Source organism: Aphelocoma coerulescens, chromosome 17, assembly GCF_041296385.1.
Source record: "Aphelocoma coerulescens isolate FSJ_1873_10779 chromosome 17, UR_Acoe_1.0, whole genome shotgun sequence".
Taxonomy (NCBI): Eukaryota; Metazoa; Chordata; class Aves; order Passeriformes; family Corvidae; genus Aphelocoma; species Aphelocoma coerulescens.
Window position 1 is genome coordinate 592,615 of NC_091030.1, and position 15,547 is coordinate 608,161.

The 15,547-nt window shown below is 47.5% G+C and overlaps 1 protein-coding gene across 12 annotated transcripts in view; it reads right to left on the reverse strand.

Annotated features, from left to right (window-relative positions):
• EXD3 (exonuclease 3'-5' domain containing 3) overlaps nucleotides 1–15,547 on the reverse strand; it is a 214,431-nt gene that overhangs the window by 147,539 nt on the left and 51,345 nt on the right. For 11 of the 12 annotated variants that reach the window (XR_011155543.1, XM_069031640.1, XM_069031634.1 and 8 more), the window contains 3 exons: nucleotides 7,823–7,887; nucleotides 3,941–4,108; nucleotides 2,539–2,706 (listed from right to left, as the gene is read on the reverse strand). The exons of the other annotated variant lie outside the window; for it this stretch is intronic. Coding sequence is in view for 10 of the 11 variants with exons in the window: in XM_069031640.1 (XP_068887741.1) it covers nucleotides 2,539–2,706; nucleotides 3,941–4,108; nucleotides 7,823–7,887 (401 nt within the window). In the remaining variant the exon portion in view is untranslated. The remainder of the gene's footprint in view (nucleotides 1–2,538; nucleotides 2,707–3,940; nucleotides 4,109–7,822; nucleotides 7,888–15,547) is intronic. 12 annotated transcript variants of the gene reach the window in all.

The following is a 15,547-nucleotide window of genomic DNA, read 5'->3' on the forward strand; positions in this document are numbered from 1 at the left end:
GCAAGGCTGCTGTGCTTCACTGGAACTCCCAGAGCGGGAATGCTGAACCCTCCCACCTCCCCATGCCATGGGGGGGCCACGGCGAGCAGAGCTGGGAGCCCCTCACTTTGCTCAAAGCTCTCACTGCTCCTTCAGCAGCTGCATGCCCCTGTCACAAAAGGAAGATAAAACGCCAGAGAGCCCAGACACCTCAAAACCCCAGTTACACATCCCTGCTCCTCCCCAGCTCCCAGCATCTGCCTGCTCCCTGCATCCCGGGAGCACAGTGCCATCCGCTGGTGCTGCTCCCCTGCAGGTGCCTCCTCAGCACAGCCCGTGCTGCCAAACCAGAACTGTCACCTCCACCTGTCCCCAGTCCCCTCTCCTGTGCCCTGGGCCAGCACTGCCCCGAGCCCCGGGCTCTGCCTCCAAGCAGCTCCCCCAAACCAGGTGTAAGGGAGGGCCAGAGGTGCTTCAGAAACAAACAACTGCCATGGCCAGCCCCAGGGAGCTCTGGGATCCCGTTTTCCAAAGGGAACATTCTCCAAAACCTCCATGAGGGAAAGGAGCCTGAACTCTCAGGGCAGAGGACATTCATGGTTTGCACACCACAGACAAAGGGAACAACCTGCTCTAGAATAAATCACAGAATCCCAGAGTGGTTTGGGCTGGAAAAGACCTTAAAACCCATGCAGTGCCACCCCCTGCCATGGGCAGGGACACCTCCCACTGTCCCAGGCTGCTCCAAGCCCCAGTGTCCAGCCTGGCCTTGGGCACTGCCAGGGATCCAGGGGCAGCCACAGCTGCTCTGGGCACCCTGTGCCAGGGACTGCCCACCCTCCCAGGGAGGGATTTCTTCCTGATATCCTATCTAAATTTCTCCTCCTTTAGCTTAAAATAGTTGCCGTTGTCCTATCACTATCTGCCCATGAAAAATGTAATCTCCCTCTTTTTTATAAGCCCTTTTAAGTACTGAACTGTAAAATGCCTGGTGTTTTATTGCAAATACAGCAAGAAAATAAATAATTACAGGCAGGGTTTGTATGGATTTCTGTCCTTTCAGGTGAGAGACTGAAGAGTCAAAAATCCTACATGTAAATCTCCTTCACTGCCCCAGCTGAGAGATGGGGAAGAGCAGGACAGACGGACACCCAGAGTCACTGCAATGCTCAGAGCCCCAGCTCCACATTGTTTGGGGTTAGTCTGACTTAGGTATGTTCGGTCCCCAAGGGCAGTAAAAGACTTCCTGCTATTTTTGAAGATAATTCTATTCATCCTTCTGGTAATAAAACAAAGCTAGAAGAAAGCTATGGCTGAGAGTGAGAAGTTGTTGAGGTTTCCTGTTCTTCACTCTGGGAATGAGCAGTAAATGAGCTCTGCTGTAAAAGAAAAAACAGAACAACAACTTCACCAAAAAAACCTAGAGCTTTCCAAAGCTGGATCTAGAAAGAACTATATTTCTAATGAAAACATCAAGTATCTTTGGAACCATGAACCTAAAAATCCCTCTTGAATATAGTCAGGTAAGACATTTCTGTTGTAGTTGTCAAATATTCACATTCAAAAACTTTTTGAGCACAAGGGGAAGTTTCAAGCAGCTACCTGGGAATTTCAAACCAAATACAAAATATCTTTGTTTCAGTATTGAAAGAAATCAACAAGAATGGGATTCCAGGAGGTCACTTGGGAATTCAGCTTTACTGAAGAACAGGATTTTAAGAATGCTATTTGAGTTTTTACTTCTGCTAAACAGGATCCAGTTGTTATACACCGTCCAAATGAACCATGCTCCTGGGAGAAAAACAAACCCCCTTGCCTTTAAAAAAGAAATGTCATAGAATGGTGGGGAGGGACCTTCAAGCCCATCCAGTTCCACCCCCTGCCATGGTCAGGGACACCTTCCAATATCCCAGGCTGCTCCAAGCTCCATCCAACCTGGCCTGGAACAATGCCAGGGATGGGGCAACCATGCCAGAGATGCTGCAGTGCTGTAGAACAGGGTAAAACACACCAGATCCTGGGTCTGGTGAACTCTTGCCTGTGTCAACCACCCAGACACAAACACAGGAGGTGTTACACATTTGGAATACGAGCCTCGGTGGTAAAGAGGCCTCAAAACTCCTCCAACTGAGACCTGAGGTTGGGGCAATCACACAGTGAGGTTTTCCAAGGCCTCTGGCTGCAGGCAGGCTGCAGATAGCACAGCAGGTCTATGACCAAGGACTAAAATCCCTTCTTTTCTTGCTAAGGACACGGAAAACAAAAAAGAACACAACCATCCCTTTAAATTCTCCAAATTAAAGCCTATTAACCTATTCCTTTCAAAGGTCAGCAAAGGAGTGGAGGGAGCATTCCCTGGCATTCTGTCCTCAGCCAGCAGAAAAGCTGAGGTTGAGCCCAGCCTGCTCCTGTACATGGGAAGAGCACATTAAGCTGCAGCATTCACAGCGTGCAGCTGCTGGGATGAAACGGAATTCACATTGAAATGCATCCAAAAAAAAGGACACAGACATTCACAGAGAGCTGGGAAGGTAAATTTATTTGAAAGACATGACCCACCTCTTTGTAATTGCCCTGGAGATAAAGATGACTGACATGTTCAAGCAAATAGTTCCGGTCCGCTGTGTGGAGCTGGTAAATGCTAATCAGGGGGTCAAGCAGATTAGCTGGGCACTGCGAGAGCATTCCGAGCACACGGGCCTGCAGCTTCTTCAGCTTGGTGCCAGACTTCAAAAAACAACCAAAAAAGCAATCAAACACAGGTTTGGTAAAGATGGCTGCAGCTCAACGGCGGCTGAAAACGCAGCCTGTTTAAACACAGTAAGCGAATTCCTCTGGAAGGGATTCTCTGATTTCCCCACGGAGTCTGCAGGCAGAAATCAGAACAATATGATACACATTTTTTTCACAGCATTCAGTTTAAGAACAAGCAATGTTTGTGGGGTAGTTCTGGAGAAGGGATAGGGCTTTGTGCAAAAGTAAAATCTGAAACTGGAAAAATGCCCTCTGTGCTAACAGAGCTCTTCAGAAATTCTCCCCTCTAGTTCCCAGCAGAAAACCTTTTAATCCAGTGACTCCTCTCCAGGAAGATCTCGCCTATCAGGCATAAGAATTCCATTTTCACTCCCAGGCTTGCTGCTGGGTGCATGAGGGGTAGGAAAAGCAAAAGCACCATCAAAAGATGCACAGACACAGGTACTAATCCTTGTGTTCCCACATGATCACTCACTCATGACACAGGAATTTCAGTGCCAGCAACACTTCCCTGCACTTTGCCCATCCTGTAATGGCAGAGCTCAACATCTAACCAGAGCCATTTGGAAAAATAGGAAAGGAAGCAACACAAGTCTGAAAGTATCCTTCAGTTCAGAGCCAAAAGCTTACACAAAAGAGAACATCTCAGTAGGTCAGAATATCTGAAGGCAGAAGGAATGGTAAACATTAGGATATATAATCTGATGACCCAACTTCACAGAACTAATCATTCAGCTGCTGAAAAGGCAGGCTGTTGCCATTTTCTGCATTCCCACCATATGGCAGGAATTAAGCAATCCTACGGTAACTGGCTTCTATTTGCAGAGCTGGAAGAACACACAGAGCAGATTTCTGCAACTGGGTTTCTCCTGACAGCAGGGGTGTGGGTTCCAGTGGGAGAGCCTCCAGCCTGGAAAGGCTGCAAGAGCAACGCTCCATCAAAGTGGTTTGATCTGGAGAGATGGAAATCCCAACTTTGGAGGGGAAACAGCTCTGGCAGCACAGCTTCCAACATGATTTCATTTTCAGGCCAGCATGCCACCAGTAACAACATCTCACTGTGAGTTTCACACCTTGTCACACTCTGTATAAGGCTACAGAGAAGCTGCTGGACTTTGGAATAAAATGAAACTGGAGATACTTGAGGAACATTAAAATCAATTGCTCCCTACTCCCTCCCAGCTCTGTTGCTTTCTCTTCTTCTAACCTGTGGGACAGCAGGATGCTCTTTTATCCAAAGCTGCAGCTCCGTGGTGATGCAATACCCCAGTGAATGCCCTTTCCCCTTCCAATCACTGCTGCTCTCCAGCATGGCCAGGAGTCCTGCCAAGGGGTCCTCCAGTCTGGCAAAGCCCCGCCTGATTTCTTCCTTGAGCTGCCGAGATACAAAACCACATTGTCATGTACAAAAAGATTAGTGAATCTTCCCTTCCCCCAGCTGAACACAAAGCTTTATTTTTTTTAATGTAATCTATTCAGAGAGGTAACTGTTGCTATTCAGCCACCATCCGCGCCTCCAGTGACTTTTCATGTCATTACAGATTCCTTCATGGCTCACTGCATCTCAAACCCAATGGGAAAAGCAGCAATTGTCCACACTAATTATCCCATAAAGACAGAGAAGTTGTTCTGTGGGGCAGACAAAGGGGCTTGGGATTTGGGGGAGGGAGAGAAAAGAAGTGAGCTGGAGAGAGGGGTGTTATTGGGAAAATGGCAATACTGAAGGTAGGGAATAGAGAAGTGGGCTCAAAAACATGCCGATCTTCTAAGATAGCTCCGAGGAGTAGGACAAGAACCCCTCCTCACTGCTGCACCACAAACTTGCATATTTGACCTTATGCCCGCTTCAGCCACAATGGAGCAACACTCCTCACTGTAATCAGAATATTTAGGAGTCTCAAAATAGTTTGGATTTTACACTCAGATCAATGTGAATGAAATATCTGAGTTCAAACTCTGTCCCATTGCCATCCTCCAAATCTGTGCTCCTTCCCCCAAAGCTTCCTGAGCACCTCCTGCCCCTGTGGGCACTGCACACCTCCATGAGCCCAAAGGCCCCACAAAGGGGCTCAGAACATGGGAAAACTCCATGCCATAAATCTTAGGAATCCCAGGGTGATGTGTTTAGAAATGTGAAGGAATTGGACCCTCACTTTGTGAATGTTAATAGGCTACTTACTCCCCATCTGGTAGAAGTGATAAATTAGCAGTACTGAGCAATATCTCTATAATGTTTACATTAGAAGTAGTTTCCAGGGAGCTGGGAGGGTTGGCAGGGTGAGGAAGTGGCATCCTCAGTACCCACACAGGACCTCTCACTGCATGGTACATCACCAGCGTGAGCAGGGCGAAAGCAGAGACAGAAAACAAGAAATCACTGAGAGCAGCTGCTCTCTTTCTTTTCTGGCTAAAAAGCCAAATCCAAAAGATGCTCATTCCTGCTGCAGCCAGCACTTGTAATTTACTGGATTTCATGGCCCCATTCGGAGCTCCCAGTGGAAACAATATAAAGTTTGAAGAACGACATGGAAAACAAAATAAAATCTACAGAAAATTTGCCAATGAATTTGCTCTTTTTTTATTCATCGACAATTTTTACTGGAAGACAGTAATTTTCCAGAGTGTCTTTCATGTCTGGAAAACCCACAGAACCTATGGTTTATGACAGAAACTGTTTCTTTCTCACTAGGCTATCAAAGGCGGTATGAAAAAGCCGATGACTAACGGAGATGGGACTTCAGATAAGGATTTCTCCCTGTCAGTAATCTTCCCTGTGGCAAGAGTTTGCGATGTTAAACACAGAGCTCCAGCTTCCCTGGGAGATGCAGCAGAAGGCAAAGCCGAGCTCTGATCCAACCACAAACATCCAATACAACAGCCAAAGGAAAACAAAGCAACTCGCCAACCCCACTGCACTGTTTGGAAATGGCTTTTTCCCCCCAAAGCCCCACTTCAGCACATTTGGAGCTTCCACCACCCCACTCAGCTCCTCCTTGGGCTGGAATCTGAGCCCAAGCTCTGGCAGGATGGGCTCCAGCAGACACCAGGTCCTGCTGGCACAGGCAGAGCAGCTCCCAGCACTGACAATCGCCGGCAGCACAAACTGTGCTCATCTGCACCGAGTCTGGCCTTCGTACCAGTGATGAGCTGGGAAAAAGCCTCCTCCCAAACCTCCCAGCAAGCCTTCAGCTATGGCATGTACAGTCTGAGGGGTAAGGCAGAGAACAAAAGGGCATGAGACACCTAAATCAGAGAGGAAAGAGAGCTGTGCTGCCTGGCTCGACCCTCTGCCAGAGGAGGATTCCTCTAAAACGTGTAATTGCCATTTCCATTTCAATTGATTCCCATGGCAGGGAATGCTCCTTGGGGGATTTCTACAGCCTGACAGATCATGGGAATAGGAAAATGCTGCTGATGCTCAAACTACACACTCCTTTACTCAGCTTTGGTCCCCTATTTCCAGTCCCACAGCTCCGGGCAGTCTGCTGATGCTTCCTGTCATTCCTGTGTAGGAAAGGACCATTTCTTATATCCCAGTTCCAGAACTCCAGGAGAGCTCAGAGCCCCTTGCAGGGCCTAAAGGGGCTCCAGGAGAGCTGGAGAGGGGGCTGGGGACAAGGCCTGGAGGGACAGGACACAGGGAATGGCTTCCCAGTGCCAGAGGGCAGGGATAGATGGGATATTAGGAAGGAACTGTTCCCTGGGAGGGTGGGCAGGCCCTGGCACAGGGTGCCCAGAGCAGCTGGGGCTGCCCCTGGATCCCTGGCAGTGCCCAAAGCCAGGCTGGACATTGGGGCTTGGAGCAGCCTGGGACAGTGGAAGGTGTCCCTGCCATGGCAGGGGTGGCACTGGATGAGCTTTCAACTCCTTCCCAGCCTAAACCAGCCTGTGATTCCATGGCTCCTGGGGATCCTCCAGCTTTTCCACCCCCAGCAGGATCACTGCAGTGCTCTCTGCCAAAGGACACTTCCATGGGAGGCTTTGTCTTTTCCAGGGTATTTTTTTTCCCAATCCACATACAGATCCCAGGGTGCCCAGTGCAGAGATTTTGATGATTACTCTTTCCTGCTGTTGTTTTGTGGGATTAACTGCCCTCCAGACATAAAGGATAATATTTTTTTTTCCTCCAGATCTAACAAAAGTTGATGGAAAGCTCAAGGCTTCAGAGTTGCTGAGCTCAAGTCTCCGCCAGTGAGCGACCATTTGGAAAGGCACCTCTCACACCGGGTTTCCAGTTGTTTATTCCAGCTGGCAGCCACAGACTCCCAGTAATGGAAAGTCTAAGAGCAGCAGACCAGGACAGTGACTAAACCCTGCAGATACCCAGGATGGAGCACGTCCACCAGGTCCTCAGCCATGCTGGCCATTCCACACAGGACGTGTTCCATGTGGTTTTGTGGGAGCTGCAGGGCTCTGGGCCTTCTAGAAAAGGAACCACCTCATGAACCTGCCTGAACAGCACAGAGTCAAACATGGAAAAGTCACCCCTCAGCTGATGCAACTGTTTCTGTTAGTTTTCAAGCTCCCAAATTTAGATGAAATATATTTTACTGCCTATGAGAAATCTCCATGTAGAGCCCATAGGTTGCTGTACAAAAATACAACACTAATTTTAGACAGCAATGTAAATTGCATTTACCACTCTAAAAGGCAAAACCAAAGCAAATCAGAAAAAAACCCCACCAACCTTCAAATATTAAAGGTTTGATATATCCACTTGGCAAAAAGCACTTCTCTACTGACTTCAGCTCTCATTTTTTTCAGCTACTAGAAATATTCTTCCCCCTCCCCCCAAGATCCTCCATTTAATGGACAAAAAAAGTGTTTAAAACAAAACAAAAGCAACTTTGATTTTCTTTCCTTCTGTAACTCAGCCCTGGAAACTCCAGCTCTTTTCTAGGAGCCCCTGAGCTGCTCCCCATCACACAAAGCTACCTTTTCTTTTCACTTGTAGCTGCAAATGCAGAGGCTCTTCCCCTGAGTGCTGGAATGAAAGCAGCCGTGAAGGATTGCGGGTCTGACCCGAGTGTCCTGTGCCTGGACATGCTCTGCATCCAGAGGAACTGCTGTGTGTAGGGCTCAGCCTTACCTTCCCCAGCTCATGCTTTGTCCAGAGAAGCTGAAGGGTTTTCAGCAGTAGGAGTGGGTCCTGGCCTGGAGGAGGGGGAAGAGAGAGAGAAAAGGAGGGAGAAAAACAAAACAAACCAGATTTATTGGCTCTGTAGAGGCAGCCCAGACACACTGGGGCATTGTTTCACCCCAGAGAAATCAGCTACTCTGTGTTGGAAACCACCGAGCTCCAACTGCCAGTCAGGATTAGTGTGTAAAACCCTGCACTCTGAAATCCCAACAACATCACAGCCAGCAGCCAGGCACGGCGTTAACTCAGCACCCCGTGGGCTGCTGCACTCCAAAGCTGTGCTGCTGCAGCCCCAGCCCAATCCTGCTGCTGCCCCACGCCCTGCACACCCCCACCTCTCTCCAGAGGCACCCACATGGTCCTGGAGGAGCCAGCACCTTGCACAGGTCAGGAGGGATGAGCAGCACAGGAGTTTTTAATGCATGGCTCTGCAGTGGAACCTCTTGGCAGCCTGGCGATGGAGGAGGCAGTGGCTGAGGTGACTTTGGGGTGGCTCAGCCCCAGCTGGGCCAGCTCAGGGCCCTGGGTGTGCCCGGGGGGGCTGCTCTGCCAGGCTGGACAACAATGGGGCTCCAGTGGGATTCAGGCAAGAGGGTGCCTGAGGAAGAGGGAAGATGAAAGGCTGCTGTAATGAGTGGCAAGGCTAAACAAAGAGGGATCAAATATTTCAAAAGAAGGTTATTTGGAATTTTCCTCTTACTTTTCGCCTAGTTACTGCAGAACTTGCATTCAGTTGTTCTTTTCTGTGTTATCATTCCTCATACATTCATCATACCAATATTCATCATAGCAATAGTCATCATACCAAAATTCATCACACCAGTACTGCTAAAGCAATCGTGCAGGAATACTTGGTTTTGAAAGCAGTGACATGTTTGATATCTGATTCTACTTAATACCCAATCATTTACCTACGAAACCATGACACAAAATATTCTGAATAAAAATCGTCTGCAGCATCAACAGTTTAAATGTGAAGAATGAATTTAAAAATCTGAATGAACTCTCCAAAACCACTCCTCCTAATGCACCTCCTCTTATGTTTTCATATAGCCAAAAGAAAAATGTTAAACAGAAAAGGAAACTTCCTTTCAATCACCTTCTGTGTTTTACAGTTCCTAAAGAGCTCATTTCCAAATGCTAGATTTCATGCTCAGTATCCCATCACACTTCATATTTCAGGTCACAAAAAACTCCTTCAGCTGTGAAAGGCTCTACCTCATCCAGCTGAACTGAGGCACTGCATTTATAAAATATTTGAAGTAGCAAGCTGATTACTGGTCGAGCCAAGAGCATGATAGTGTTCCCATTATCCACTAACCTCTGGGAAACACCAGCCAAATTAAAAATGCCACATTTACAATTCACAAGATAATATTTTCTCTCATCTCTGGTTGTTCTGAAATGTTGAACTCTCCAAACACTGGCTGTTCTCAGCTACTGCTCCTCCTTTGGAAAAAGAAAAGGCTCTTTTTTTACCAAAACAGAAGAAATGCCAGATCCCTTCTCCCCAGTAAATTAGCAAATTACAGTCAAATTCAGTCCATGTGTGTGTGCATATCTGCACACTCTCCTCTTGGCCTGACTCCCAAAGAAATTTATACACACAGAGGAAAAAAAAAGAGAATGCAACGCAGTGTGTAACCAAATACACTGTAAATCTGAGCTGTAATTAATGCAGGGAACAGGCTGGAATGATACAGGAAATGAGAGCAGTTAGGAGAGCAGTGTTTCACTTCAGATACAACCAATAATTCAACTTGTTAAGAGCTTTCTAAACCTCAGTCAGCAAACCCAGCCCTTTCCTACTGACTGTTCCTACCTTACCTCCCTGCCTCTGAAACCCGAGCTGATACAGCCGGAGGAAAACATCTCTGCAGTCAGTTTTAACCAGGTCAGCGGTGCCAGCGTGGCACTGAGCAGCCACAGGTGCCCAGGGAACAAACACACCCAGGGCTGGGTTATTCCCACAGAGCACACCTGGAGCACAGCATCCACTCCGGGCTCCTCAGCACAGGAGGGACCTGGACCTGGTAGAGAGTCCAGAGGCTCCAGGGAGAGCTCAGAGCCCCTTCCAGTGCCTGGAGGAGCTCCAGGAGAGCTGGAGAGGGACTTTGGACAAAGGCCTGGAGGGACAGGACAAGGGGGAATGGCTTCCCACTGCCAGAGGGCAGGGATTGAACAAGGAGAGAAATCTGCTGGTGTCTGCACAGGGCTGTTCCCTGCCTTACCTGGCTTCTGGGAATCTAAGGATGAGACACAGCCAGAGGCTAAACATAACAAAATAACCCCCAAGCATTTGCTCCCAGAGCCAGACATAAAGAGCAAAGCCCTCATGCCCTTGTCTCATCCCACCAGAGGGAGGACACTGCAGTCCATGCTGGACCTTGAGCTACTGCAGCCAGTTACTCTCCAGCTGAGTCAGAGGATGGAAATGTGAAGTCCTACATCCTGAAGAGATATCCAGCTATTAGCAAGGGGTATTCAATGAGCAAAATAAAAACAAGGGTGCAAAACAGCAAAACAAACCCCAGTGTGGAAAGTCAGAGAACACGAGCTCTCCCTGCTGCAGCTGTGACAACTGAGGAGGGCCACGAGATGTGTCCCAGGCAGCTGAGCCCATCCAGTTCCTAGATCGAGCTCAAGAGAAAGTGCTCAGTCTGACACTGACCCTTCACAGCTCTGAAATGGGGATTGCAGACTTTAAAACAGCTGGAAAAGCCTTTCCAAATCAAGGTTAGAGCACGTTGGTGAAGACCAAAAAAAGACACCTCTGCACCTACTCCACAAGACACAAAAGACCTCAAGGTCTTGCACTGACAGTTTCTCCCAACAGCATGTTCCTGTTTCAAACATTTCACATTAATGTATCTCCTTTGAACGTTTTTCATTCTGAAAATTAATGAGCTCTGCCCTGAACCTGGTACCAAAATTGCAGGAGACGGTAAATCAAATGTCTTCCAATTCTCAAGATCTGTGGTTACATTTGAAAACCATATAAACCACAAGGCTTATATTTTTGAGTTAGAAAAGTGCCTTTGAGGAAAGCCATAAACTACTTTCTGTTCATTCTCTCCATTTCCTTTGTGCATCCATCACTCAAACCCTGCTGTGATTACAACAAAAGCAGTGCCTGGGGGCTGGTGAGGTAAGCACTGGGTTTGCTGGTGAGGTTTGCAGTGTTGTCCTTGCAAAATTCTGCTGCATTATTCACCAGTGCAGCTGAAACGCCCTGGCAAGAGAACCCCACGTTCTGACTGAGCCTCCTTGTGTCTCTTGCCTGAGGAAAGGGAGACATCCAACCCCAGACCCAGAGGAGGAATTTCTCAAGGAAAAAACCTCCTGACACTTTCTCTTTGTGCCCAAAGCCATTAAATGCCCTGTGGCCCAAAACCTGGAAGAATTACAGTCAGCAAAAGAAAAGATACTGAAAGAAGGAAAAAAGCAACCCCAAAGAAGGCAACAAAAGTGAGTGAAATGCAGGGCCACAGCCCCCAAACTGTCACAGCAGAAAGTCACGGACAGGAAAGGTCAAGAACAAAATGTTAATTACAGAATCACAAATTCATGGAACCACAGAATATCCTGAACTGGAAGGGACCCACAAAGATCCCAGACATCACTGGGAACTGCAGAACCGTTTATGTTTTGTTCATAGGCCAGATGGAACAGTCAGCCTGGAGTGATCCCCCCAGCCCAGTTCTCTGCCTGTACCGAGAACAGGGGCAAAGCTTTATTTCAATCACACTGAGATGGTTGTTTCACTCAGCAAGAAATATTTTGCTTCACTTCAGGGAGGAGGCCAGTATCTTGAGGCTTATCTTTTTGTGGTTCTTTACCATGTTCCAGACAGACTTGGCTTAACAGAAACTTCTAATTCAGTGATGCACCTTGCAAGGTACAGGCCAGCGATCCTCCACGAGTCTCTGCTTTGGATCTAGTCTGTCAATGTGACAAGATGCAATTCTGTATCAGAATTGGTCCTCCTGAATGTGGACCTGTGTTCTCTAATATCCCTGCATTAGCTTATCACCAAGCACACAATCACAGAATGGCTGGGGCTGCATCTGGCTCTGCAGGCAATACTCATTCCATGTTTCTCATTTGCTTCTTCTAGGCAAAAGCCAGAATTCCTCAAGTGCTATTAGCTGAGCCCACACTTTCCTGCAATCATTCTGGGAAGCCATACCTTGCTCTATGCTGCTGACTACATCGTTTTTGAAAAGCCAAAATTAGGAGCTCAAACAGAAATATGGTGGAGAATGAGGTGCACAGGCAGAACATGGAGAAACTGCTGTGCTGGGAAGGGAAAAGGGAAATGAAGGGAAATTAAGTGCACTGAAAGCAAGACAAGTTTTTCTAGAAAAGAAGCCAGCCTTTCTCAATGGCAACAAAAGTCACTCTCTAATCAAGGGCAAGTGAGACCCTTTCCATTCTGAGAAATTTGAGTTATGAAAACATAATAGGAACCCTCAGCATTTGGCTGATACATGCTCGATTTCTAAGTGAGTCAGAAGTTCACATTCTTCTCCTGCAGCCTCCCAACTGAAAACAATCCCTGCACTTCAAGCACAAGAATAATAAAGCACACATATGCTTCTTATAAAACAATCCTTACAAATAACCATGGCTTTTGTTTTCATAATGGCTAAAATTCATCATTTCCCCCCCCAAAAGCACAGATCAAACAAAATGCACTCTCATTAAAAGAGAAGGCTTGCTTGGCTGAGCACAACACTGACCTCTTATTTTCTTAGTGCTTTTTGTCAATGGAGAGACAGGAGAGCTCTGTGGGGCAGGGCAGGCTGAGCACAGCCCCACCCCAGTGCTCCAAACAGGGGCCTTCCTCCCCCTCTCCCCACATCAGCCCGAGAACATCCACATTCCTCTCCCACCCAGAGTGTACAGACACCTGAGCAACAACAACATCACAGAGTCCCAGACTGGTCTGGGTTGGAAGGGACCTGAAAGCCCATCCAGTGCCACCCCTGCCATGGGCAGGGATACCTTCAAAAACTCAGCCAGGCTATCCTTACTTCCTTTATCCACCAGCTCCATGCACTTTTTCAGTGATGAAGAGCATTAGGTTTTGTTCCCATGAACCATCTCAGTGTTGAGGGAAGGGTGAGCAGCGAGTCACCACGTTCCCAGAAGGAGGACAACAATCAGTGCCCTGGAATGAGCCATTCCTCACTCCCACTGTCTTGCCAACCTCCTCAGGCCAGGAACAGGAGGATCTGTCACAGCCAGGGTGCAAGTTAATGTCCTTACACTGAGTTAATGGCACTTTCATAGAAACGGGAATTCAGTTTAAAAACACCTAAAACAGCTCTCCAGAAAATGAACTATTTCTTCTTTCAAACTCATCAATCCTGCAAAGGGGAAGAAAACTGGTACTGTCCAGAATAAAGGGGAAACTTCTTAATTATGTAAGAGACTGAGACTGCCAGGAACAGCAGCAGCCCCAGAGGACTCAAGTGCAGGACGGGAAAGAAGCATCAGTTCCAGAGTACAATCACAGAGCTAAAAAGATATCTATTTTTTTGCTTCCAGACGTCTCTGGAAATCCCCAAGTTCTAAACCTAACAACCTTTAACTGTGTCCTAAGTAGTTTTATATGAAAAAACCCACCTGGTAATTCTAAAAAGTTGTAGTAGATATTTTGAAGCCATCCAACTTTCTTTTGAGAACAGTAACAACAGTTTGATTCTTGTATAAAAGACATTCCCACCTTTTCTTCTGCTGATGCCTTTTCCTGGTCTTAAAATCAAGAGTCACACATGGTTAGAAGGGGAAAAGGGATTTTACCTTGGTATTTATTTTAAGGATCCTTAGGTGTACACGTCCAGGTCACGTGCATCGAGATACACCCTGCCGAGTCTATCTCTCCCTTTGTCTTCTGTCTCCACCTCTGATCCTCTCCCCAGCATTGGGTATAACATTATAGGTTTTACTAATTAGCAGATCTATCAAAGATTCCCCAATGAGAGGCTCGAGTGAGCCCCCCTCCCCAAGGAGCCTTCCCCTGGATGGTTCTATCTTGGTTTACAGAATGTGTTCTGGAGAGGACCTTGGGCTCTGGGGCACACTGATCTCTAGTGACGAAGCTTCTAAATGTTGAGTCTCTCAGCTTGACAAACAAGTCCAAGAATGTAGGGAAAAAGCACTAGGAATACAGAAGTTGTAAAAAGGTATAACAGGGGTATAAAGGAAAAGGCAAAAATCTTCATGGCATCACTGCCAGCTCCTCACCTGAGTGCATTTCAGCAGCATCACGGATGCTGAATGGGGGAGGGCCTCTCCCTTTCCAAGGTCAGTGTGTGGGGTGGTCATGGGGCTGATCTCCACCAGTGCAGACCAGCCAGGCAGGCCCTGGACAGAGCCAAAAGGGCTGGGCAGTGGAGGAGTCACCAGCCTTGCAAGTGTTCAAAAAAGGTGCAGATGTGGCACTTGGGGACATGGTGAGAAGTTCACTCAGGTAAACAAAGTGGAGGAGACCCATCTGTCCAGGCTGAATCCAGCTCTCCAGAGGGAAATTGCTGCTTCGCTTATGTCCAATAAAACAATGGCTAAACCCCTAAGTTAGAAGAATTTCTCTTCCTCTGACTGACTACATCTCAGAGCAGTAGATTAAAATGCCATCTCTGCTAGAATCCCAGACTGGTTTGTTGGAAGGGCCCTTGAAGATCATCTCATTCCAACTCCCCTGCCATGGGCAGGGACATCTTCCACTAGAGCAGCACTGATACTCAGCATTATCAGAACCTTCCAACAATCTGCTCTTCATCCATATTTCTGCTGCTGCTTTTGAAAATCCCACCCTGAGGTGCCAGGAACAGTTCCAATCACTCCCAAATCCTAAATCTGTTCCCTCCACACACAAAGCTCTCCAGGTCACCCTTAAGTGGTTGCAGAACAGCCAAATGCTTTTCCCAAAGCCGGCTGGCTCAAGCCACTCATCTCCAGGACACGCTGCAAACATCACACACAGGCTCAGGGAAAACCTTGCCCAGTCCCTCACACCACGCTCCCACTGACTACAGAGCTGCCTCGGAGCCTTTCCAGTGTTCCCAGCACCAAATCCATGGCCAAACAAAAGATCTCACTGCTACTTAGGACAAAAGTAGTGATGGCTGTTCGCTTCCAAAATTTATAGCTGCACCTCCTAGACAAAATAAAAAACTCTATTTTTGAGAGGTCCTGCACATTACAGTCATAGCTCTGGGGAGGTTAAGTGGAAAAGCCAGGATACCTGTCAGCTCAGCACCAGTGTGTTTGAAGGAATTTGGTGGTTTCCATGGTGATGGGGAGGGTAAGGGGCTGCCTGGTTCCAGCTCTGACTGACGCACATCTCAAACAATCGCTCTCTTCCTGTTCGTATGGCACAAGAAAAACAGGATGCTGAGAGGTGTTTATCTGAGAGAACGAGATAAGCAAGCGCACTGCGAGTTCTCAAAGTATAGGAGTTCACCAACGAGATGTTATAGATTTTCTGTGGAAAAAAAATCCCAGTGCTGCCGTGCTGAACGTGATTAAATTATGCATGGAAAGGTCCTTTCCCTTGGAACCCGCAGGAAACCGTGCGGAGCTGGGATATGAGCCCTGAATACCAATGGAAAGTCTCTTTAGAGTGTGATACCGAGTTACAGTGCTGAATGAAAGCACAGAACCAGC